The sequence below is a fragment of the Callorhinchus milii genome, unplaced genomic scaffold (assembly GCF_018977255.1).
Source record: "Callorhinchus milii isolate IMCB2004 unplaced genomic scaffold, IMCB_Cmil_1.0 Scaffold2, whole genome shotgun sequence".
NCBI classification, from domain to species: domain Eukaryota; kingdom Metazoa; phylum Chordata; class Chondrichthyes; order Chimaeriformes; family Callorhinchidae; genus Callorhinchus; species Callorhinchus milii.
In genome coordinates, this window is record NW_024704743.1 from 18,657,502 (window position 1) to 18,684,516 (window position 27,015).

General features: G+C 42.5%; 1 protein-coding gene across 3 annotated transcripts in view; it reads left to right on the forward strand.

Annotated features, from left to right (window-relative positions):
* The first annotated feature begins 2,460 nt into the window (after positions 1-2,460).
* Positions 2,461-27,015, forward strand: part of stam (signal transducing adaptor molecule (SH3 domain and ITAM motif) 1) — a 36,257-nt gene continuing 11,702 nt past the window's right edge. The window contains exons 1-5 of one of the 3 annotated variants that reach the window (XM_007889761.2): positions 2,501-2,568; positions 3,239-3,297; positions 21,571-21,655; positions 24,289-24,364; positions 25,524-25,619. In XM_007889761.2, coding sequence (XP_007887952.1) covers positions 21,588-21,655; positions 24,289-24,364; positions 25,524-25,619 — 240 coding nt within the window. In that variant the 5' untranslated portion in view covers positions 2,501-2,568; positions 3,239-3,297; positions 21,571-21,587. Of the gene's footprint in view, positions 2,569-3,238; positions 3,298-11,972; positions 12,119-21,570; positions 21,656-24,288; positions 24,365-25,523; positions 25,620-27,015 lie in introns of all 3 variants that reach the window. The other 2 variants (XM_007889760.1, XM_042331772.1) reach the window with 2 other exon arrangements.

The window sequence follows — 27,015 nt, forward strand, 5'->3', positions numbered from 1 at the left end:
GCATTGGGTGGGACACCCAAATCTACTTTTAAAAAAAGTGAAAAAAAAGGTTATTTCAGAAAGCAACAGGTGAATACAATGGAATGGATCTTGCACGAAAACATATCTAGGTGCCCCTAGAACAACACTATAGACAGGAAGATGATGTCTATGCTCTCATGCATTTCATGTTGAGCTTTGCTGTTCATCAGGAAGCTTGCAGAGCGTTCCTGGTACCTGTCATTCTCCAGGGATCTGTGCTTGGCTGGATGTCAAATGACCAACCGCTGACTATCGGGGGGGAGGGGGTGGGGGGCGGGGGGGGGCCGTGGAGGTGGCGGGCATACGTGGTGTTTTCTTGGTACTGAAATGGCTCCAAGGTGACATACATGACAAGAGGATATCGGAATCAGTCTCCTTGGCAGTCTCAGTTGTCCAGTTGCTGACCCAGGCGGGTCTGCAGTACTCCAAGGCACTACGGATGACAGACCAACCAGCCTGCCTTATTCATTGGCAGAACTTTGAGGGGCAGACCTCTCACATTTTCATGCCCAATTTATGCTGCTGGATAAAAAGAATGTGTACTTGATAGCATCTTTCATGTTATAATGTCTCAATGTTATTTTTTTCTCTTAGCCAACTGTGCGCCTGACACTTATGGAACCGTTCCACCATGTTAAAGACTAACCAAGTCAGATAGAGTTCCACATATGTACACCACCCACACATGAACATTTCTCTGTATCTGATTGTGTCCTATCACTATTTGACTACTGTGCCATGTGATTGTCGATGTTCACCTGAAAAGTCAGAATGATATGTGGTTTCATATCTCACCCGATAAACTAAAATGCTCGAATACTTGAAATAAAAAGATGTGATCGGTAGAAATCTGAAATAAAAACAGGAATGCTGGAAATTCAAAGCAGGTCAACTAGAATCCCAACTAGAATTTAGGTTAACATTTTAGATCTGAGAATGATTAAAAACAATGAAACAAAAATCATAAAAAGTTTGAGATCATGAAATATATGTGTTCACGTGTCCGTGTGTGTGTGTGTGCAGGTGATGGGGGCTGGGGGGTGTAAATAAGAGTTTAATTTCAAAACAATCAAAACTTTTCCCGGTGACTCACCCAAAACACAGTCACTGCACTTCACAGTATATCCCATGGTTTGGTATTTGGTACATTACCCTGAAATGAAAGCGCTGTACCAAATATAAGGCTTATTAATCCTTACGAAAGGTTCCGACAAAAGGTCATCGACCTGAAACATGAACTAATTTCCCTCTCTCCATAGATGCTGCCTGACCTGCTGCGTGTTCCCAGGGACTTCTGTTTTTATTTCCGATTTCCAGCCTCTGTAATATTCTGCCTTTTGCAAGGATTATTAATCCTTGCATTTGATTCATTCCCTCGCTCTGGACGAGAGATTTTTTTTTGCCTCAACAAGTGGAGTCCTGTAGCTCAGTGGTTAGAGCACTCGCTTTGCAAGCGAGAGACCTGAGTTCAATTCCAGGCAGAGGGCGAAATCTTGGGCAAGTTTCCTTACTCCACACAGAGCCTAATAATAATCCCTCCAAAACCAAAAACAATAATAAATTGGTCATTTTCAATCTACGACTGTTTGTGGGACATTGCTGTGCGCAATTGGCTGCCGCGTTCGCCCACAAATATACAGTCAATTCACTTTACAGTATATTCCGTGAAGCGCTTTGGGACGTCCTCCCGACGTGAAAAGCGCTATATCAAATGCAAGGATTATTATCATTATTAAGGAGCCGTGTCCCTACATCGGACCCATTGAGCGCCAGACGAAGGAGCTGGCAGCCTGCAGCCGGGGGTTGTCGGAAATTAATAGCCGGCCAAAGTACTAGCCCCAGAGTAGCCCAAGACCTGCGCCGAGGCTGCTGCGGCTAGCAGACTGGCCGATCAGAAGTGTCAGCGCCTTGGGGCGTCCTCCAGACCCGAAAGGCTCTTTGCAAATGTAATTTGTTGTTGTTGTTGTTGTTGTTGTTTTTGAAAGGTCTGTGCGTGCCGGGTGGGGTTGGGTGGTGGTGGTGGTGGGGGGTGGGGGAGGTGTTTGCAGGTTTAAATTGTTTTTTTTTCGTGTAAAATATCCAGGCAACCTCTCAAAGCAGTGTTTCCCCCAACCCCCCCCAACCCCCCCATACCCAGCCCAGCACCACAAAAAAACCCGCCCAATTTGGGGCGTGAAACCGCCCAACCTGCCCGCCACCGCGCCAGCGCGGACACCAGCTCTGGGCGCGCGGGAGCCGCAGCAGCGCGGGCTGGTGTGGGGGGGGAGCATGCGCAGTGCGCACGTGTGTGGTTGAAGCCGGGCCACGCGGCGGCGTGGGGGGGGGGAGAGACGTCAGTACGTACGCGCGCACGTACGTACGTCCGTTCGTGGGGGTTGTTGGGAAACGCGCGAGATCGGGGCGTCACGCGGCGGGAGCGGAGGGGAGGGTTGGAGGGGGGGAGGGGAGGGCTGAGGAACACCGGAGAACGTGACACACACACACACACGGCACAAAGGGGGTCGGAGATGCCGCTCTTCGCAGCCAATCCGTTCGACCAAGATGTCGGTGAGTGAGTTGGGGGAGTGCGGGAGGGAGGCGGCGGCGGTTGAGGTCGGTGGTGGTGGTGGTGATGGTGGTGGTTGGGGAAGGGTTTAATCAGCTGAGCTGTGTGTGTGTGTGTGTGTGTGGGGGGGCGGCTCCGCTCTGTGTTGTGGTTTGTAATGTGGGATAGAGAAAGCCGCTGTTTATCCTTATTTGAAGTCGGCATTGTAGCTGTGTCTGTGTCCAGTGTCTGTCTGTGTGTGTCTGTAGTGTCTGTCTGTGTGTGTCTGTAGTGTCTGTCTGTGTAGTGTCTGTAGTGTATGTGTGTCTGTAGTATTTGTGTGTCTGTAGTGTCTGTGTGTCTGTGTGTGTCTGTAGTGTCTGTGTGTGTCTGTAGTGTATGTGTGTCTGTAGTATTTGTGTGTGACTGTAGTCTGTGTGTGTCTGTAGTGTCTGTCTGTGTGTGTCTGTAGTGTCTGTGTGTCTGTCTGTAGTGTCTGTCTGTGTGTGTCTGTTGTGTCTGTCTGTAGTGTCTGTCTGTGTGTGTCTGTAGTGTCTGTGTCTGTCTGTAGTGTCTGTCTGTGTGTGTGTGTGTCTGTAGTGTCTGTCTGTGTGTGTGTGTGTATCTGTAGTGTCTGTGTGTGTCTGTGGTGTCTGTGTGTGTGCGCGACTTATGTTGGTTTTCGTCCTTCAGGCTGTTTGTGGTGGTTGTTGTTGTTGTCAGAGCAGGGAGTCCGGCAGCGAGCACTGACGGTGAGATCTGGGCCTTTTGTTGGTGAAGGGGTTAAGGGTTACGAATCACACGGTTTGGGTTGCTGTCTGTTTACATACCGACTGCTGTAATAGGTCTTTTTAATAATATATACATATATACATACACACACAAGACAGCGTCTAAACTTTAATTGTAAACCCTTTTCAAACAGAGACCTAATCATCAATAGTTTAGGATTAGATCTAATCTATCTAATTAGATCCAGTTATAATCATCATAATAATAATCCTTGCATTTAATATCGCGCCTTATCATGTCTTCGAGATGTCTCGAAGCGCTTCACAGAATATACTGTGCGGCAAAGTCGATTAACCGTTTGTGCTTCTCATCTGAATAAGTAAACTTTTTATTTAATGGGTTTCAGCTAAATCCCAATTTAAACGAAAACAGACAGCATTTCATTGATTTAATGCAAATTGAAATCATTTGTGTTGAAAACCCCCAGTGTCTCGGAGATGCCTTGTTCATCGTGGAAGATGTAAACAATGCAAAGCGGCATTTCTTTGCAATGAAGATCTGGCATACAAAATGCCAGCTTCTTTGTGAATTGAACATCCATCTAATTGTGGTGTACAGTATTCTGCTCATCTACAAATGAGATTTTAATAGTAGTTGTGGGATGTGAATTTTGTTTTCTGTAAATATTTTATAGCACAGGAGGAGACCATTTGGTCAATCATGATTCGCTTTCAATTGGAGCTATCCTCTCCAATCCTTTTACACTGTTTCCCCATACCCTTTAATATTATTTTTCCAAAAGGTATTTATCTAATTCCTTTTTTAGTTAGGTACAGACTCGGATTCAACACTCTTTTGTAGTGAGATATTCCATATTCTCACAATATATTATATATTTTTTAAAGTCTTCTAACCTCCTAGGTGATGCTCCTTGGGATGAGCATCAATTATATTCAAAAATCATTTTGCTTACTAATGATACATATTGTATGAGTTCATGGATGAAGGGAGTGTCAACCCCAGGGTACCATCTGTGCCTATTCATGTTGCAAATTTGATTCCTGTGACCCCAAATATTCTTGATTGCGTTTTCCTACTACTCCACAACTCAGGGTAAGTTTGGGGCAGCTTTGATGGACCAAATTCTACAGGAGGTCTTTAGTAATGATGGATTCAGTGTATTTTCCATATTTTGTTACATTGTTTGAGACATATCGACAGTGTGATAAGGCAATATTATTATTTTGTTGGAATTGGCTTTGGAAGAAGGAATTCATTTTTAATTTTTAGGAGATGATGACTTTTTATATATAAGAATGTTTCAGAATACAGAGTATTTTGCACATTTCTAACCTTTGTTTGTCACTATAGAACAAAGTAGATGTTATTCTGGAATCTCAGATTATGAAAATACTTTCCCCTCATCCCCAATTCAGGGCTCATGGCCTTAACTTTCACCTGGAATGTTGTGCAAATGTATTGGTGGTTTTAAAAAAAAATCCCAATCATGTCATCAATAGTAACACCTGTCACTTTGTTGGCGTCAACCCCTCTGTTGTCCCAGCATCTGAGAATTTGTGACCTAGTTTGAGAAATGAGCATCAATTATTATTCTTGTGAGAGTAAAGGTTGAGATTGCTGCTGTGTGCACCAATCTGGGATGTGTAAATTACTTCAGATAGACAATGTCATCTGCTGGCTCTCTAGGATGGGTGAAATTTGGACTTGAGTTCTGCAGTTAATATTTTCATGCAGTGAATTTCAAATTATGTTATCAATAGTAGTTTTTTTAATAGAGTACCTGAATGAGCATTTCAGTTACTGTTCTTGAACGACATGCCCTCACTCTTTCCCAACTCTGTGACATTATCTCACCTCACTCTCTCGCCTGCCCACCTCCAGCCTGGCTGAGTATTAGCAGAAGGTGGTGGGCTCGAGCCCCATGTCGGACTTGGAATCACATAGTCCAACCTGACACTACAAAGCAGTGCTGGGGTGTGTTGTGTTGTTGGAGGTGTTGTCCTTCGGATGACACATTAAACCGAGGTCCCGTCTGCCTTTTCAGGTGAACGTTAAAGATTCTACGGCACTGTTCGAAAGCAGAAGGGAGTTTCTCCCGGTTTCCTGGCCAACAAACAATCCCTCAAATAAAATTGGTCATTCACTTCATGGCTGTTTGTGGGACATTGCTGTACGAAAATTGGCTGCCACATTCCCCCTAGTCACTTAATTTTACCTTAAATCCTGTGAAGCACCTTGGGACGTCCTCCTGATGTAAAAGACGGGATACCAAATGCAAGGATTTTATTAATAATAATAATAATAATCCTTGCATTTGATATAGCGCTTTTCACGTCGGGAGGACGTCCCAAAGCGCTTCACAGAACACACTGTAAAGTGAATTGACTGTATATTTGTGGGCGAACGCGGCAGCCAATTGCGCACAGCAATGTCCCACAAACAGTCGTAGATTAAAAATGACCAATTTTATTATTGTTTTTGGTTTTGGAGGGATTATTATTAGGCTCTGTGTGGAGTAAGGAAACTTGCCCAAGGTTTCTCCCTGCCTGATATAGTGCCTTATCAAAAGGGAATTAATGTTGCTCCTCCAATTATCTTACCTCTTCCGTATGTGCTGTTATGTTATAAAGTGCAAGGTGTTTTTTTATACCACAGAAACTGATTGGATATTGATCAAAGATTAAATAAGTGAACTATTTTTTCATGTTAAATAATTGTGCAAAAGTTATAATCAGAACTTGTTTTAACAACAACAATAAAATTACATTTGTAAAGCGCCTTTCACGGCGAGAGGATGTCCCAAGGCCCTGGACAGACAGAGTTACGGTCCTGGGGTGGGGGAGGGTGGAGGGCCGGAGGGAGGCAGAGAGATCGAAAGCACGGTCGAAGAGGAGAGTCTTGAGATGGGTCTTGAAGGTGGCAAAAGAGAGGGCGAAACGGAGGGACTGAGGGATGGAGTTCCAGAGGGTGGGGGCAGAGTGTCGGAAGGCCCACCCGCCAATAGTGGGGTGAGCGAGGCGGGGGAGGTGAAGAAGGCCGGAGCCCGCTGAGTGGAGGGAGTGAACAGGATGGTAGGGTTTAGGAGGTCGGAGAGGTATATGCTTGATATGATTGGATTCAAGGATACTTGTATTATTACTGTTAATATGTGAGGTGCTACATTGTTTAGGGGTGGGATTCTGGCACAAAATGCATGAGCTGTTCATATGAATTAAGTATTTTCCAATTAAGTTGCTAAGCAATGAGTGTTTCAGTACTTTGTATACAGGATCAATATTTGAGAGATATTGCCAGTATGCACAGATTGTCTTCAAAGGGTCTTGTAATGATATCAAAAATCCTTGCATCGCACACCTTCCTTAAAAATCTGTTGTTTGCCTAACTAATACTTTGGACTCTATTGGACAGCATTGGACAAGATAACACCTGGCACAATGCAGCATGTGCAAAGGTAACGTTCTCTCTAACCAGCTGATTTCCCACAGTTTCTTACAAGGTTTGAATTAATTTCAGTGTCATTATGTACAGTAAACTCCTGATGACTCATCACTCCAAGAGAAAAGGGCTTAGTGTCAAGTTATCTGGTGTGGTGAGTTAGGCATATGTATAAATACATATATAAATGTGGCTGGGATATTGACAGCATGTTCACTTAAGTGGTAGTGACAAATTAAGCCAGGGTTGAGTTATTAGGTGTTTACTGTATTTTTTTCCCCCAAAATTACAATTAACTTCTCAAGTTCTCCAGAAACATAGGTGTTTTCATTTATTCAGTTTTGAAAACCCTCTATTGAATGCCTTCAATTTGTTTTCGCATTTTTGTGAGGTTATACATGAATACTTTTTTTGCTTTCATTTTGTTTGCTTTGAAATCATTTCTGGAGTTTTCCTCAGCTCATGTAGCCAAGAAGCAGGAATCAGGAGATTTGATGCTGGCCTGGTGGTGTTTCTCTCGCTGGCTCTCTTTTTAATGGAGAAGCTTAAAATGTTAAAGTGAGACCCTCCCATGCCTGATGGATATTAAAGGTTCCATCCCACTGTTCGAAAAGAAAAGGGAGCTTCTTCTTGTGTCCTGGCCAAGATCTCTTCTCCCCTACCACCCCCCCCCCCCAAGAAAAAATAGTAATTCATTTAATGGCTTTGTCGGTCATTGCTGTGGCCGATTGTCTCCTGTGCTTTCCTGCAAAAAAATAGTCACTAACTTTACAGTGAATCCTGTGAAGCGCATTGAGGCGTACTTCTGATGTGAAAGACCCTATATCAAATGTAAGAATTATTATTATTATAAACATCAGACTCCACTTGGCATCTTCTCCCAGTGTGGTTGATATCAGAACCTCAGCAGTGCAGGTTCATCATAGCGATGTGAATCCAGGTCCCATGAACCATGTCTTTGGAAAAAAATGATCATTTGATGGCAAGTACCCATCATGGTTTTGATAGAAGATTCCTGTTTGATATAGATTTTTTAACTAAGTTATGGGCACAATTTTTATTCCAAAAGTTGAATTCCTTAAATTATTTATCTTAGATGCTCATCAGAAGGATCCTACTGGAATGATTCGTACACGGGACAGTAATTGCTTGTGAAGCTCGTGGAAACATTTCAACACAACATTTTTTTAGAAAAACCTTACGTTTGGTATAACATCTTTTATGTTGGGAGGATGTCTCAAAGTGCTTCATAGGAAATATTGTAGAGTAACTGGTTGTGGGTGAACATGTCAGTCAATTTGTGTACAGCAACATCCCACAAACAGCCACGAGGCGAATGACCAATTTTGTTAGAGGTTTGTTGGCTATAAAATCAGGAGAAAACTCTGCTCTCTATTTGAATAGCCCTCATGGGATCTTTAACGTCTGCCAGAACAGCCAAACAGAACATTGATTTAATTGATGTCAGCCATGACTATATGAGTTCCAAGACCTGATGTTGGGCTTGAATACACAACCTTCTGACTCAGAGGTGAGATGTGCTACCAGTTGAGCCAGGCTGACCACACAATGTAAAGGCTGTTGGAGCGATGAATTTAGTTAGTGCTCATCTTACATTAGAATATACAGCACAGAAACAAGCCATTTGGCCCAACTGGTCTATGCCGGTGTTTATGCTCCATATGAGCCTCCTCCTGCCCTTCCTCAACTAAGCCTTCAAGCATAACCTTCTATTCCTTTCTCCCTCATGTAACTATTTAGCTTTCCCTTAAATACATCTATGCTATTTGCCTCAACACTCCTTGTGGTGGCATGTTCCACATTTCCACTCCTCTTGGTGTGAAGAAATTTCTTCTAACTTCCCTATTTGATCTATTTGTGACTGTTTTATATTGATGGCCTCTGGTTTTGGTCTCCCCCACAAGTGGAAACATCTTAATATACGGTCAATTCACTTTACCGCATATTCTGTGAAGTGCTTTGAGACGTCCAGAAGGTGTGAAAAACGCTGTATCAAATGCAGGATTATTATTATTATCTTCCCCATGTCTACCCTATCAAAACCTTTCATAATTTTAAAGACCTCTATCAGGTCACCCCTTACCCTTCTCTTTTCAAGAGCGAAGAGTTCAACTATGTTCAGCCTTTCCTGATAGGTATAACCTGTCAGTTCTGGGATCATCCTTTTGAATCTCCTTTGCACCCTCTCCAGTGCCTCTATATCCCTTCTATAATGTGGGGACCAGAACTGCACACAGTATTCTAAGTGTGGTCTAACCACGGTTCTATAGCAATTTACCATAACTTCCCTGTTTTTCATTTCATCTAACTACAGCAACAAAATTACATTTACACACCACAGTGTACCAATGCACTGAAACAAAACAGCTAGACAAGGGAATAATACCTCTGGATTCATGGCATTTGACAAGTCGCAGAAACAGACCATTCGGTCCAAATAGCCTCTGCCGCCATTTATAACTCCACGTGAAGGTCTACCACCCCCTATTCCCCTCATCTCTTCCCTTCTTCCTGATGTGGAGTTCTGTAGCTCAATGGTTAGAGCACTCACTTTGCAAGCGAGAGACCTGGGTTCAATTCCCAGCAGGGTGAAACCTTGGGCAAGTTTCCTTACTCCACACGCCTGATGATAATCCCTCAAAAAAAAAGAATAATAAATTGGTCATTTCAATCTATGACTGTTTGTGGGACACTGCTGTGCGTAATTGGCTGCCGCATTTCGCCCACAAATATATACAGTCAATTCACTTAACAGTCTATTCTGTGAAGCGCTTTGAGATGTCTAGAAGACGTGAAAAGCGTTATATCAAATGCAAGGATTATAATGTATGCAAGAAGTCTTAAATACACTTTACCTGATCTTCATTCTTTTAATCTTGTTTTCCTCCATCCTTTGTGTGTAGTTCCAATCTTCTGTACTGTAACATTCACATTATTTTTACTTTTATCGTTGGTTTTCATTTCTTTCCTGAATATGCTGATTTGTGTGTGTACTGTTGATGCGTCCATACTCAAATGGTCATTCTCTATACAGGTATTTGTGATCTGAGATATTGAGCGTTCAGAATATTGACTGTAAAAGGAATCTTGTCCTCGCCCTTTGTTTACATATTCACACTTATTCCATAGATTCTACACTGGTATTAAGAAAGACTAATGCTAGAAGGAAAAAAGAAAGAGCTAACAGATGGTTGGTAAGGACAGGAGTTAGTGGGTTGCGATCAGGAGCAGCAATCACAGGCCCCAAATTACTCCTGGTCTTAAAAAGAATGTGAAAATGCCATCCAAATTAAAGAATTTTCTAGAATTCAGCATGATCTTTGAATGATCTCAAATTTTAAGACAGCGGACTTGAGGCTCAGACCAGGAAAAGTTTGATCCCTCTCTTGCCCAATAGCGATGAAGCCAATTGTGCTGCTCCTACAGCCACACTGGTAGAGGTCAACTAAGTCTGTGTGTCCTATTTCATTCCAGGCACTGACCGCACCAATTGGACCATATTATTTCCTTCTAGCATTTGTGATTGGAACTTTCTTCATACCAGTGGAGAATCAATGGAGTTAGTTAAGAGAGGTTTATGAACAATGGGGACGGTAAACAAGAAAGAAGAAACAACTTTTTATAGCATTTTTAGAGTATTAGAATATTTCAAAATGTTTTATGGTAATTAGAGTTGAATCCAATTATTGTTTTTGTAGACACCCATGGGGCAGCCATTTTTGCATACAGCACCAAGTAGCCATGAGTTGAACGACATAACTCAGGACACTGGGAAAAATTCCTTTCTTTTGCCATGTCGAATTGAAAACAGACAGATGTTTCAGTTGAACATTTCATTCAAATGACAGCACCTTCACCAATGTAGCAGTCTCCCAGGACTGCATTGGGTATCAACCTGGACTGAAGTCTAGACCCGATATGGGGTATGAAACCACAATCTGACCGAAAGCAAATAGGCTACCATACTATCCAAGATGACAACTAGCTTGCCATTCCAGCTTAAAGCAGGAGTGTTGTGCAGATCAGCAGTGGAAAATTCATTCAGGTATAGATACGTTATGTAGCACATCACAAACTATTAGATTGAGTCTTAACTGTAGAATGTTCTTAAAATGTCCTCAATTGAAAGCAGGCAGACATTTTCTGGAGGAGAAAATGGAGTTTCATGATGCGGAGGTGGTGACCTTGGCGCTAGTTTATAGTTTGAAACGCTTGCAATATTCCAGTTCAAACAGTTGGTACACTTGTATTTTCAAATGAATAAAGTGGATTTCCAGAAGCTGGTAAGAAAAGAGGAAGAATCCAAGGACCATTGGTGTGTTGTGTTATTGTGACGACATTTGATAGTGAGTTTGAAATGGGCTCTGTTGTGGGAGATGAAAACTGGTTGTCCTTAGGAAGAATGTAATGTCTGCGAATTTTTTTCTTTTAATGGCAAATTGACTGTTGCAGAAGTTAACAGGATGACTGGGCCGAAACCACAGAAGTGCTTAGCTCGCCCCCATCTATTGCACTTTGTAAATGGAATATTGAACCTTAAGTAACGAATATTGCCTTTTCAAGTCAATATTTTAACGACAAGAACAAACTTGCATTTTTATAGCACCACCTCATATCAAAGGGCTTCACAGTTCAAGTTAATTTCAGTCAAGTGCAGTGCCTGTTCTTGTGGGCCAGTCAATGCGTCCCATAAACAGCCTTGAGGTGAATGATTCATTCCTCTGGATGATTGTTGACTAAGTCATCAGGCGAAATGCCTTTAACTTTTTAAGCAGTGTCATGTGATCCTTAAAGTCCACCTATATAAGCAGAGGGTGACCTCAGTTTAATGTTTCATCTGAAAGGCAACACTAGTTGTTAACCAAGATTTCCAATGCCTGTTTTCAGGTGGACGAATGCCCTGGATGACAATCCCCCGGTGCTATGAGGTCAAGTCACGACTTAGGGCTTGAAGCGTTCTGATGCAGAGATGAGAGATGAGTGCTCAACTAAGCCAAGCTGTTCCTGTACAATATATTTTTATATAATTGTCTTTTTTGCAGGATGGGTATTTTCACTACTTATAGTTTGAAACACTTGCAATATTCTAATTCAAACAATTGGTACATTTGTATTTTAAAGTGAATAAAATCCTTCACTTATTCTCAATTGCCCATTTTTATTTTCTTTTTTCTCGTTTTGCTCTTCTATCTGTTTTAACACCCCTACCCACCAACAGGATTTTAGCTTACTTTGCAGCCTACAAACGTTTATTTTGGAAGTAGCAGACTGTATGAAATCTTCAACAAGAAATGGGCCAAGACAACATTTGGGATTTGCGACAGACTATCCAGGAGAATCCTAATTTATTCCCCAAATTAGAAGGTGAGTTAGTAAAGGAGATAGTACTCCTGGGCGGTCAGAAGTCCTTCCCACTTAGGCATTCTTCATTTGTCTTGGGCCAATCCCAGACAAATGAAGAATGCCCAGGTGAGAAGGACTTTGAGCTTATATAGCATGAGTAAATTGGAAGAAAGTTTTTTGAAGCTTCATCCTTGGTATTGTCCCACTGAACTCCACTGTGCTATTATTAATGAAATACCCCAAACTAAATAAAAATAATCTGCACTTCCTTACTACAGTAGAACCTTGTTATAACGTACTTCGTTATAGTGTGGGAGTTGCTTTTAGCAGGATTGACTTGTGGATGCTGACATTTACTTGCTAAAGAATTCAAAATGTTAATAAAAAGCCAGCCAGATCACTTCATATTGCACTGTCGCGCTTCAAGCTGTGGCTGTGGTTCACACGAGTCTGCTTGATGGTGGGTTTTGAAGCTACATCATGATTTGAAGTGTGATGGAGCCAGATGGTATTTTGGATGAGTATGCAGTGACATAACTGGCCACTTTGACTTACTCCAAAGTCATCCTGGAGGCAAACAACAATCCAAAGACGCTGTTTTCCACCGTCCATCACCTTTGTGCACCCCCTCAAGTCCCTTTTATCCTCACATCAAACACCAAGTGCGATGAGGTCCTAGACTTCTTCACTTCAAAGATTGAAAACATCCGCTTGGCTGCATCATTTTCCTCCGCTGTTATCACACCCCTCCTCAAAAAAAAAAAACCCACCCTCGATCCCTCTAATCTCTTCACACTACTGTCTCATTTCCAACCTATGCTTCCTTGCCAAAGTCCTGGAACCCATTGTTGCAGGTCAACTTTGATCACACCTTTCCCTCCACTTTCTCCTCGAGTCCCTGCAGTTTGTTTTTTGCCCTGCCCGCAGCACAGAGACAGCACTTATCAAAATCACAAACAACGCCCTCTCTATCTGTGACCAGGGCTCCCCTCTGCCTCCTCGTCCTCCTGATCTCTCTGCTGCATTCGATACAGTTGACCACGGCATCCTCCTCCACCGCCTCCTCCCTCATCCACCTTAGTGGGACCGCACTTGCATGGTTCGAGTCCTACTTAACAACCAACCGCCTCGATTTCATTTTGGCAAATGGTTTCTCCTTCCGCTCCTGTCCGGTCACCTATGAGGTACTCCAGGGCTCCATCCTTGACCCTCTTCCTTATCCATATGCGCCCTCTGGGCGATGTCATCCGTAAACACGGGGTAAACTTCCACATGTATGCGGATAACACACAAATCTACTTTGAATCCTCCAGTACCAACTCCAAGTCTGTCGATGTTCTATGAGCTTGTCTGGTAGACATCAGGTCCTGCAAACTTCCTGCAGCTGAACACTCCTTGGTTCCCGTCAACGTCTTCACTCCTGCGGATCTGAACTTGTCAACCTCCCTGGGCTCTCCCTCAGACTCACCGAACCAGTGCACAATCTAGGCATCCGGTCCAGCCCCCAGCTGTACTTCCTCCCCACATCCGATCCCTGAGCAGCACCGCCTTCTTCCACCTCCACCGCATTGCCCGCCTCCGACAGTACCTTACCCCAAATGCAGCTGAAACTCTCGTGTATGCGTTTGTCACCTCCCGCCTGGATTACTCAAACGCAGACTCACCAAGTCTCCCCAGTTCCACTATTCAAAAGATCCAGCTCATTCAGAGCTCTGCCGCCCACATACTGACCTGGATCAAACTCTGTACCTGCATCTTACCAGTTCTGGCCAGGGTCCACTGACTCCCTATCACCAAACGGATCGACTTCAAGATCCTCACGCTTGTGTTCAAATCCCTTAACTCTCTGGCACCTGCCTATCTTTCTGACCTCCTCACTCCCCAATCCACCACCCGGCTCCTCTGCTCGAAACTCTGGTACACTCTCGCTCAATCCTTCCACTTTGCTCCCTTTCTCCCCTTTTTCAAGACCCACCTGAAAGCCTTCCTCTTCGATGGTGCTTCAGCCACCTCCCCTACCGCCTTATAATGGGGGTTCTGCCGTAATCCTGCCAAGCTCACTCCTTCAGAATTTTTGTGAGCATTTAAAGAGATAGCTTGCACATTAATTCACAATATTCTCTGAATAGAATTGTGTTTTCAGTGGTTAGGCTAAATCTTTTTTAAATTAAATAAAATAATAATAATAATCCTTGCATTTCATCTTGCGCTTTTTACGTCTTTAGACATCTCAAAGTGCTTCACACAATATACTGTGAAGTGAATTGAATGTATATTTGTGAGCGAAACGCAGCAGCCAATTGCGCACAGCAGTGTCCCACAAACAGTCGTGGGTTGAAGTGACCAATTGTTTTTTTTTCTTGAGGGATTGTTATCACGCATGTGAAGTAAGGAAACTTGCCCAAGGTTTCGACCAGCCGGAGTGCTATAGCACTCCACAAAATAGTCTGCTTTCCACAGTGTTGTGAAAGAGAATGCCTTTGGGAGTCAGCTTGGCTCAGCAGTAGCATTTTCACCTCTTGAGCCGGAAAGCTTTGGTTCAAATCCCACGATAGGACTTGGAATTTACATAGTGTAAGATAACGCTCCCGGCAGCACTGGGGTGGGGGTGGGATTGCATTGAAGTCCCATCTGCTTATTCAGCCTTTTTCAATACCCCACCTTCAGCCACTTTGCTTTGTTTCCTGATGTTACATCATACTTCATTGCGGGAGAACTAGGAGTGCCACTTTGGTTTGTCTTTCATAACTAGATTTTTTCATATTCACGCAAGTGTCTCACCCTCAGCTGTCATAACTGGATGTCGTAATGGAAAGAGGATAGGGTAGGGATTGTGAAAGAATGAAGTCAACTGAACTGAAAGACCTTTGCTATCATACTTTTCTGGTGCTATCTTATGATTGTGATAACTCCTGTTGACGGAGCAGGTATAATTTGAGAGTATGCTTCCCTTTTAAATTAATTAGTGCATTGTCGAGACCTACAGGACACATGGATTAAAAGCAGAATGCAAAGCTCAACTGTGAGAAATCGAATTGCTGAGTTCTGAATTCATTGTGAATCTCTGGAGAGCAAAGCTCCATATGCCAGTAATGCCAATTGGAAGAATCTATTCTCGAGGCGATGAAGACATCGATAAAGGATTCAGTAGCGTTGTGATTCAGTTCCCAATAAGTCAGGCAATGGGCATTTTTCAGGAAAGAAAGACATATCAAACTACAATAACGTAGTGCATTGAAGAAATATTCTGTGGAGGGCACTGATTTGAGATGGACATGAGTTTTGTATTCATTTTCCAGCAGTGTGTGCTGCTTGCCATTTTGCCAATTAGAGAAGGAAGGTTGGTGTGTCTTCCACTTTGTCAGAGGTAGGGTGGGGCAAGACACTGGTCAGTCTCATTCTTTTGTCACCAGAGTGATCTAACGCAATTTGACCTACTGTATTGTCTGTCTGACTAAATTGTTGTTGGGTTGTGCCTTGAAGTATTCACTGCTACTATTAAAATGGTACATTCATAATTTGCAGGAATCAATACGTCAGCTATTCTTGCGCCTTGTATCACTACAGGATAAAGGAATCCTTGAAGACAACTGGCTGGTACTTGTGAAGCCTGCCCTTTCTCCTCTTGGCTGAGTTGCCATATGCTTGCCTTTGACATTCCAGAAAACTTGAGCATTGCATATGAATGATATGGACACACATATCTGTTGGTGTAAACTGTTATCATAAATAGCCTTGGTGTGAAATTAAACAAACTGGGTCATGCATTAGTTGCAAGTGGATTTGGTGTGAGTTTTTATGGCAAATAATTACAAACTTGTAACCTTCTGTAGGAAGCTGATGAATACCAAATACATCACATGAAAACACCTTTGAGTTGAGCGTTAGTGTTTGGTGTGTGCAGAGTATTTGAAAGCTTATTCATTTTCTTAAACTGACTTTATGCTGTCTGCTTCTGCATGTGTCATAGTGTTATTTATAAGTCTGTAAAAGAACATGAATTTCACTTTATTTTATTTTCAGTTATCTGTTTTATAGTAATTTTGATTTAACCTAAACTCACTTTACAGTCATCCTTTAGCATTTGGGTTCATGAAATCATTCAGATTAACATTTACATAATGTTAGAGACTAAACTCAAACATCGGTGTACTATCTTTGAATTGGAAGCATATATCATTAGCAGCTTAAGATTAAATAATTGATGGTTAGGACCAAGGATGGCAGCAATGGGCAACAAGCACAAGCTGAGGACTTTATCCACGGATGAATAAATAGATTCCAATCTACTTATATTAACAAATCAAAGATGAATTCAAAATTAAAATGTGATTGTAGTCTATTAAAGTAATGGGCTTTCTGTTAAATAACTAGTTATTTATCTGTTGTGGCAGACACTTGAAGATTGAGAAATTGTGCTTACAAACTGTTTTGGATTCAGTGGTGTTGAATTTACTGTTACGAAACATGCAGTTGTCGAGACATTTTCATTGATGAACTCTAGGTGGAACTGAGCTACTGTACTGTACTTATTTGTTGGGCCAAACTTCAGTCAACTGAAAATAACCCAATTATTTTAGAAGGCGCAAACAGCTAGAGGTCTAACATTTCTCATGATCGTACTTAAGCTATTAACTTAAAATTTAAGATCATGCAAAATTTTGAAGTATTTTAAGTTAAGTCCAAATTAGGAAGGTGGTGCTTGTTGCATTTTTTTTAAAAGAGCTTTGAGACTTTTCAATGCTATAGATGCTACATCAAATACAAAGCTTATTATTTATTCCCCTGCAAAAGGCAACAAAGGCTTAAAATAATGTCAAAATATGGAGAGCCAAGGAGTCCCTGGAGCCAATTCCTATTTAAATTAAATAATCTTTACATTAGGACCTTTCACGTCAACATGTCTCAAAGCGCTTCACTGGATTCACTATGCAGTTTGTTGGTGAATGCGACAGCACAACATTGTCTCACAAATGGACATAAAATGAATGACCAATTTTATTTGGAGAATTGTTGGCCAGTATACCTGGAGAAACTCCCTTCTCTTTTCGAGTATTGCCATGGAATCTTTAACATTCACCTCAAACGGCAGATGGGACCTCTGTTTACTATCTCTTCCAAACAACACATGTTATGTTTGCTCTTTTTCATTTTCATTGCTCTATTTTTTCCACTTGGAGCCATCCATATCCTTATTACATCTCACATACGCCTATGCTCTGATTGCCGACTCCCCAGTTCTTTCCTGCACAGGCTGCAGACTATCCAGAACCTTGCTCCGAGAGCCTATCATCTCCATCCCTGCTCAGCTCAACTGGCTCCTTCCTCCCTGCCCTTCAGCTCTGGTGCACGGCAAGAATTGCTGAGCAAATTTGGGACACACCGAATAGTATGTATCTTGCTACCACCTGAATCACAAAGTATCAGCTTAACTCAATCGGTAGTACTTTTACTTCTGGATCAGAGCTTAAAGGACTTTGAGCTCAAAATTCAGTTTGATATTCCGTGCAATACTGGAGGAGAGCTTCATTGTCCTTTAGATGAGATGTTCAACCGAGGTACTCAGTGCTTTTTCAGTTGGTTAATTGGTAGTTTACCTGATAGCTTTTTGTGGCATCTTGCTGTGTGCACTTTAGCTGTTGCTTTTGAGTGCAAATGCACGATGGTTTGAAAGCAATTACCTGTGAGATTTGTGATGATTTAATGTAATCAGAGCCTATAAAATGCAGAGATCATTTACATTAGAAAGCTAAAACTTCTAGTTTTATTAAAGCAAACATCAAATTTTATAGTGCCTATTTTGTACGAAGGAATCTATCTAGGGAAAGCATGGAAAGGATAGGAGTTATACAAGTAATGTAGCCATGTATGCAAGATATTCATGCATACATAAAATCTTCTGCACACCAGATTTTATTGTATTTGACATGCCTTTTAGGCTCCACCCAACTCTCCCTCCATAGGCTCCAGGTCATGCAGAATTCTACAGCCAGTGTCCTCTCCAGCACTAGGTTCCGTGATCCTATCACTTCCATCCTCGCCCGACCTCTCTGGCTTCCCATCACACAGAGGAACAAGTTCAAGCTCCTGGTCCTCACCTTCAAAGCCCTCCATGGGCTTGCTCTCCCCACCTCTGCGACCTCCTAACCCCCTACCAACCTGCCGCTCTGATCTCCATCACGTCCCCCGCCTGCCTGCCCCACCATTGGTGGGTGAGCCTTCACCCACTCTGCCCCCACCCTCTGGAACTCCATCCCTCAGTCCCTCTGCCTCACCCCCTTCCTCGACCCATCTCAAGACCCTCCTCTTTGACCGTGCCTTTGATCACCCTCCTTTTCCCCCTGTCCTCTACCCTCCCCGATCCTGACCCCCAGCTTGGGTCTGAAACACTGACTGTCCAGCACCTTGGGACGTCCTCCCAACGTGAAAGGCGCTATACAAATGTAACTGTTGTTGTTGTAGCCTAGTGTGGCTCTTATAAGATCAGTGTTTCAGGAAGAGGAATATTAGGAATATATAGAACTAGCTTTACCCGTTGCAGCTACGCTTGCAACCAAAGGATCCAATATGGAATGTAGATTGACAGACAGACATTTCATCTTTGTCTATCCTCCCTTTTGGGAGGACTCCTTTTGGGAAGACGCAGCGCTTAAAAATGTAATTTTGTTGTCGCCGCGGCTTAGCCTTGTCTGTGTTCTTCGTTTTGTTCCCGCCACTTAGCTACGTGCCTGCTCTGCCACAGGATGCCACAGCGCCACGGTCATCTGGCCGGCCACCAGGTGCAACTGCAGTAAGTGGGTACATACGTAGGTGCTCTGTGATGTATGATGTCACAGCGCCACTTTGACTTGGTGGCCACCAGGGGTAATTGCAGCAAAAAAACACAAAATGAAAATAACTTGTGAATGATAGGAGATACCCCAAAACAAATATGCCCATCTCACTCCCAGATACAAGACCTTTCCCACGAGGTATAAATCATGTCTCTAAATCAATTGGTTACTGAGATCCTTCTTGAAGCACAGACAGAAATTGCCATTTTATTGGTATATAGATATATACTTATAATATTGCTGAGTGCGAATTGGTTGCCCTGTTACCACACGTCACAGTCTAATCCTGTGAAGCACTTTGAAATGTCCTCCTGACTTGAAAGAAGCTACATCTAATGCAAGGATGATGATGATTATTATAAAATGAATATAGGTAGCATCGTTCATTCACAAATTTAGAACGTAATGTGGTCACCTTTTAGCAAATGGGTCAGAATATGTCATTGGTTACTTCTCGTTGGTTCCATAATTCCACACCATGCCTCCACTGAGATTGGGAATGGTATGAGAGGTCTCTGGGACACATTCTGTGCCTTAAAGTGGTCTACTGTTGCTTTGGCTGGGTGATCTGCTTTTACATTTTATCTTTTGACAAGCATACTTTTTGTTTCCTTTTTTTGTGTACATTATCTGTTTAAGAATTTAGGCTTTATTTTTTATTTTTTGGTCCAAGTGTCTGATAAGAATTAATGACTGCTGGCCAGACAATCAGAATCTTAAATCTTGCTCGATCACGCACAATTAAGTTTACAGTTTTTATATAGTGCTGACAGGAAAATTCCTTTGTGCTACTGTCATCGGCAGGAGAAGTGGCCAATGTGGACGGAGTTCACGTTGTGAGCGTGTGACTCAGGAACATGAGACCAAAGACTGACTACTCCTACATGTTTATATGTACAGGGAATTTCGGGTCCCTCGCACTTCCCGCCCCACCATTGGTGGTCAGGCATTCAGCATCTGGCCCCACACTCTGGAACTGTATCCCGCACATCCCTCCGCCTCACCCCCTCTCTTGTCTTTAGATGGAGCTTGAAGTAGACCTTCCTCTTCGACCATGCCTTCGGCCACCCTCAACCCTCCTGCCCCCCCCCCCCCCGCCGACCCCAACTGCCAGCTTGGTTCCAAAACCCCTGATCGTCCAGCTTTCTAGGACTTCTTTCTGACGTGAAGGGTGCTATACAAGTGTAACCCTCATACACACATTCATAACATCCAGGGTTGACTATGCAAACTCCCTGCTTGTTGGCCTCCTAAACTCCTCCCTCCATAGGCTGCAGATCATCCAGAACTCTGTGTCCTTGCCGTGATCCTATCACCCCATCCTCGCCCGACTCCACTGGCTTCCCATCACACAGAGGATGCGGTTCAAGATCCTGGTCCTCACCTTCAAAGCCCTCCATGGCTTTCCTCGCCCCTACCTCTGCCACCTCCTTACCCCGTACCAACCTGCGGGCTCCAGCCTGCTTCACGTCCCCCGCCTCACAAGCCCCACCATTGGCCCCCACCCTCTGGAACTCTAGTCCGCATCGCTCTGCCTCGCCCCTCCCTTGCTTCCTTCAAGACCCATCTCAAGACCCTCCTCTTTGACCGTGCTTTCGATCACCCTCCTTCCCCTCCTCCACCCTCCCCAGTCCTGACCCCCAACTCAGGTCCGAAACACTGACTGTCGAGTGTCTTGGGAAGTCCTCCTGACATGAAAGGCGCTATACAAATGTAATTTTGTTTGTTTGTGTGTAATTTGTTGTTGTTGTATATTTTGCGGCAAAAAGCGGCAGCCAAATGCGCACAGCAGTGTCCCACAAACAGTTGTGGATTATTGCCGTCCGGTTTTGCAGATTAATGCATAACTGAGTATTGGAGGACCACTAATTGTAGAAAGTACCATAGCTGAGCTTGATATCCCACGGCTGCCTGACTACCACACATGCACATAACCAGCAGAGGTGTGCTAGAGAAACTTTGAGCCAGGAAACCTGACTGTTTTCACTTCTGTAACTCGGGGAAAGCTAGGGCCAATTTAGCTTTCACATGAGATCAGGAAATTTAGCACAGGCTAGGATTCAAACCAGTCTGTAAACTGCAGCCCTATCCAGGACACCATTGAGCTTGTAAGTAATTTAAGAGGAATTTGTCATGAAGGTTTTTCATGCCAAGTTTAGCCTAGATTTAGTCAATGCATTAGAAAACTCTAAAGAATAAAGCTGCTCCAAAAAGTGCTCAAAATATTTTTTTACTTCTCTTACAAATACTAGAAAATGTTGAAAATGCACACTAGGATGATCAGTGCCTGAAATAAAAAAAACAATTGTGGGTGTGACCTTTCCTCAGATTTGAAATTATATAACCTTTGCTTTTCTTTTAGATTTTGATCAATCTGGTATCCACTGCTGACTATTGCTGTTTATTGTTCATAATAATCTTATATTTGACATAGTGCTTTTCACATTGAGAGGACATCTCAAAGCTTTGGGAGAGCATCTCATAATGGCTAAATGAAGGTGCAAGTTACGTACAGATCATTTGGGCTTTTTCACCCCTTTTTCAGGTTTAAGTCACTTATATTCTCTGCTTGCATGTGTTTTTTTTCTCCTTCTCCCTCTGTGAATTCACACAAATTTCTCTTCTTGAATTCTTTGATAGAGAAGGCAACGAGCGAGATGAACACTGCAGAGGACTGGGGCCTAATACTGGATATCTGCGACAAAGTGGGGCAGTCACGTACTGGGTAAGGTTTTAAAACAACTTTCTCTGGTAACTCTATAACAGTAACTAAATGTTCAGGGAAACGCATTCAATCGCCAACGTGTGAACCTGAAGAGTTCAATGAGAAATAGCTGCATAAGCAGTGTGTGCAGCAGCTGTTTCCATAATTAGCTTCCAAGCTGTGTGAAGTAAGGGTTTGTATAAATCAAGGCCACAGCCAAATATAGTTCAGCAGCAAGCAGCACAGTGCAATTATGCTCATGTTGCACCTCCTTATTCTGTAAGATTCAAATGGTTATTTGTACTGCTGATCGTATGTGTCTAATTTTCTTTAGAAACCATCTTTAGCTAACATTGAAACTTGTAAACACGCACGGTACAGAGACTGCGCTTGTGAAAGTCACAAATGACATCCTCTCTATCTGTGACCAGGGCTTCCTCTGCCTCCTTGTCCTCCTAGACCTCTCCGCTGCGGACACAGTCGATCATGCCATCCTCCTTCACCGCCTTTCCTCCGTCATCCACCTCAGTGGGACCGCACTCGCCTGGTTCGAGTCCTACCTCATGAGCCGCCAGCAGTACATCTGCACAAACGGCTTCTCCTCCCACTCTCACCCGGTTACCTGTGGGTACCCCAAGGATCCATCCTCCTCTTTCTGATCTACATGCTCCCCCTTGGGGATGTCATCCGCAGACATGGGGTACACTTCCACATGTGTGCGGATGACACCCATCTCTATTTTTCCACCTCACTTTGCGACCCCCAGTCCCTTGATGTTCTGTCAGCTGCCTGTCGAATCTCAGGAGCTGGATGAGCGCAAATTTCCTTCAGCTGAACGTTGACAAGACAGAAGCCATACTCTTTGGCTCTCGTCAGCATCTAAAATTACACGGTTCTCACCTCCTCCACCTACTTGATCTCCCCCTAAAACTCTCCGAACCCGTACGCAACCTTGGCATCAGGTTTGACCCACAATTATCCTTCCTACCCTACATCCGGTCCCTCACCAGCACCGCTTTCTTCCACCTCCGACGCATTGCCCGTCTCCGCCAATACTTCACTCCAAAACCCGCTGAAACCCTGGTCCATGCCTTTGTCACCTCTCGACTGGACTATTCAAATGCCTTCTTCGCCGGTCTCCCCTCCACTACCATCCATAAAATCCAGGTCATACAAAACTCTTCTGCCCGCATTCTTACCTGCACCAAACTCCGCTCCCCGATTACCCCAGTCCTTGCCAGACTGCACTGGCTGCCTGTCCCAGAGAGGATCGACTTCAAAATCCTCACCCTTTGTCTTTAAATCCCTCCACTCCTCTGCACCCCCTCCCCATCTCTCTGACCTACTCTCTCCTCAAAGAGTGCCCGTTGCCTTTGTTCTACTGGGTCTTGCCTCCTCCTGGTCCCCTGATTCCTCCGCTTCACTCTCAGTGGCCGTGCTTTCAGCCACTATGCCCCGAGGCTCTGGAACTGCCTTCCTCACTCCCTTCGCCTCACCCCCTCTCTTCCTATTTTCAGGTCTCGGCTGAAGACCTTTCTTTTCGACCATGCCTTTGGTCACCTTCCTCCCCCTCCCCCTAGCTCAGCCCCGGGATCCATTACCGTGAAGCACTATGAGACATCGTTTAGCGTGGAAGGCGCTATATAAATCCAAGTTGTTGTTGTTGACTATTGATGGTAGCTTTTTATTTTACATATTTTATATTGCAAAACTTCTTCAGTTTTGTTCAGACTAGTAGACAAGGGATGAGAGAAACAGAATCTGAGGGCTACAAATCTGTCTGTCAGACCAGGGTAGTGATGTGAATTGGCAATATAGTAGTTGGCTATTAGTATTCTTCGGATAGATATTAAAGAAATTCCACTATGATACTCTTCGAATGAGAAAGGAGTTTCTCCAAGTGTACTGGCCAACAATCCTCTGGATAAATACACCTCATGACTGCTTGTGCAACGTAGTTGGTGCAAACTTCTGAGACATTTCAACTTAATGAGGTGCTATAAAAATGCACATTTTTTTCTTTGTAGCACCAACATATGCTTATTGGACCCTATGTCCTCTCCTATGCTGTAATTTCTGATTCTTGGAAGAGGTATCTTTGCAGCCCTTTTGACTGTAAAAGAAACTGGCTTACCTAAATGAGCTCCTGCAAAGAACCATTGCCCTTGCATGCTTGGTTAGCACAATTTATGTTTTGGGGGCCCTCTTGCTATACTGGCTGCAGGAGCTGCAATATCAGGAAGCTGGAATCACTCTCTGGCATGAGCCAACATCAGACCATGCAGAATTGCACTTGCCTATAAGTACCTTCACTACACTTTACAGCAAGTTCTGTGAAGAGCTTTAAGACATTTTGACGACTTGATCATGTGATATATCAAATGCAAGGATTATTATAATTGAAAGACATCAATAAACACAACTGAAATGTGTAAGTGAATCAGTAATTGAAAATCCGGAGTTGGTTAGGGGGACCCACACCCAGCTCGGGTATCCATACAGTTTCGTCAAGCGCTTTGAAATGGCCTCCTGACTTGAAAGGTGCGATTATAAATGTAACTTCTATTGTATTTGCTAAACGGAAGATTCCTGAAGAGATTTTTTTTAAGATGTAAACATTTGTGGAATAATTTGGATGTGCTGTTTATTAATAGGCCCAAAGATTGCTTGAGATCTATTATGAAAAGAGTGAATCACAAGGATCCGCACGTTGCGATGCAGGCGCTGACAGTAAGTACGGCAGCACTTATTACACTACTTCTAAGGTACAGTCCATTGTTCATGAAAAAGATGTACCAACCTTCAAGTTGACTTTGCAATGCTTTCTTTGTGTTCCTGTTTGTGGGTCATCGTTGTGCACACATTAGCTGTCCATGATTGCTTATAAAATACGCAGTCACTGCGTTTTACAGTGGATCCTGTGAAGCATTTTGAGATGTTCTCCCGATGTGAAAGGTACTGTATCAAATGTAAAATTTTATTTACTGTAGGGCTAGTGAGATTTGATAGCATTTGCTCTCTGCAACTTGAACACCATTTTAAGACTGCAACTCAGTTTAGACGTCAACAGGTGCAGAAAAAAATCCAGTTTCTCAGGAGTGGTTGAGTACCACTATGGGGAATAGTGGCTGATCTACTTTGCCCTGAAATTTTGGAACTCTTTGCTTGAATCCCTCTGCCTACCCCTATCTACATGAATAGTGCTATATAAAAGCAAGTTAAAATTACAACTCCTACAGTGAAACAGAGAAATGCAGAAATAAAATTTCTCAAATGTTGTGAATAAATGTGAAGTGGAATTAATGTTTTAACTATAAATTTATAAAGCTGATTTAATAAAAGCATTTTTTTAAAAATTCTAATTCTGCAGACCTCATCATTGCTCTTTTCCAATCCTATTCTCTAATTCCATTCTTTGCCCATTTTTCATCAATTCATTTTATCTGTTACCACTACTTTTATCTTTTCCCTCATTGAAATTGAGTTTAGAAACTTCCACTTACTGTGATATTTCAACCAGACTTTTAGATGCTGTGTTAAGGAGATTGATACAAGTCTGGGTTTTCATTGACTGCAAATCTATTTCACATTTTAAAAAAAAAAATGAGCTTATCTAAAGCCAAGATGATGGTTGGCCCGTTCAGATCATGGATGCAAGCATATCAAACCTGGAAGGGAGCTGTAAAAGGAGTGTGTTTGTTTGTTGCATCAGCAGAGTATTAAAAAGCATTTACGAAACGCTTAGCTTTTATGAGTAACAATCATAATGTAATGTACATGTAAAATATTTTTGTTACACGTGCAGTAACTATAGAACAAGTCCTCGCTTATGCTGCATATGGCCACACCACAGTTGCAATCTGTATTAACCCACTTTTTTTCTTTAAAGCTGCTCGGAGCATGTGTGTCAAACTGTGGTAAAATCTTTCACCTTGAAGTCTGCTCCAGAGACTTTGCAAGTGAAGTGAGCAACGTTTTGAATAAGGTAAATACTTGAGGCATTTTTGTGATTTGTGTTGATCTCAGACATTGTTGGCTCACATAATTGATTTGTCCTCTAGTGCAATAAGCGTAACTTCATTTGCACTAAAGTAAAACAATGAACTGTGGTGTGTGTCTTCCACACATTCATTTTCACAGCTTTGGCCGTTTCTTATTATTTGGTCACTTTTTTTGTAAGTATAGTTGATTTACTCTGTTAGTTTTCTTTTTATCGGTTAATATCGATGATTTTCACATAAAATAATTTTAATTTCAAGGTCAGGATATTCTTCTGAGGAGTTTTTTTTTTTTTTGTGACTCATGGCTCAAATAAAAAACAAACCAGGTCTTTCCACTGACCTCAAACACACTCTGAGCTCATCCACTGAAAAAGGACTCTCTTTGGTTCTTGTGCTGATTCACACGTGGTTCCTCTACTGAATCAATCACACACCGTTCCTCGTGCTCTGAATCCCCCCCAGGCTCGTGTTTGTATCAAACACCTGGAACTTTATCAATTGCTCAGTTATCGATCCTCCTTGGAATCAGCAGTCCAAGCTCATTATTCATTGGACACTTGATGGTTTTGCAAGCCAACAATCCATCACAGACCAAACTTCTTCTGCTGCCCCATTAGTAGCTTGTGTTTTGGACACTCATTGGTGAGTTGCTATTGAAACGAGTCTGCTGTGGTTTAGGGTCCTCTTCCTTCTTCCTGCCACCATGCTCATACTTGACCACCATTACGCACTGTTTCTAAGAATTCAACTTATTTTAATTCCGTTTTTTCACAATTCTTGGCCTAATAGCATTTTTTTGGAAAACAAGCTTTTTTTTATTAATGACAAGTTATTTAGTTGGATTGTAGAATATTGCAAAAAAAAGAAATTGAGTATTTACCATTTTATTTAATATATATTTAATACAGGCAAATCTACTTGTAAGTATCTAGATGGTTTGAAGTTTAACTTTAAATTATTGTATTATTTGTAAATCAAATGCAAATTGGCTTATTTTGTTAAGGAAGACCCATATTTTGAATAATAGATAAATATTATTATTAACAGAAAAGATTGATAAATGCCATCCCACATGGGTTTTCAGAAGGCATTTGATAAAAGTTCTATACAAGAGATCTCAATTTAAAACTGAGCTGCATTAAATTGTGGCAACCTTATGGCGTGGATCATAAATTATTAGGGAGGTGGGAGCAGAGAACTAGGACAAAAGAGTTGTTCTCTATTTGGTAGGCAGTTAGCTATGAATAATAATTCCACAGGGACAAACGGGCTACAGCATTTCACTTTCTATGTAAATAAACTTGAGTCAGGAATAAAGGGGACTATTTTCAAGTTAATAGATAATTGGAAGCTATGAAATTGTGGAGAAGAGATTTGAGC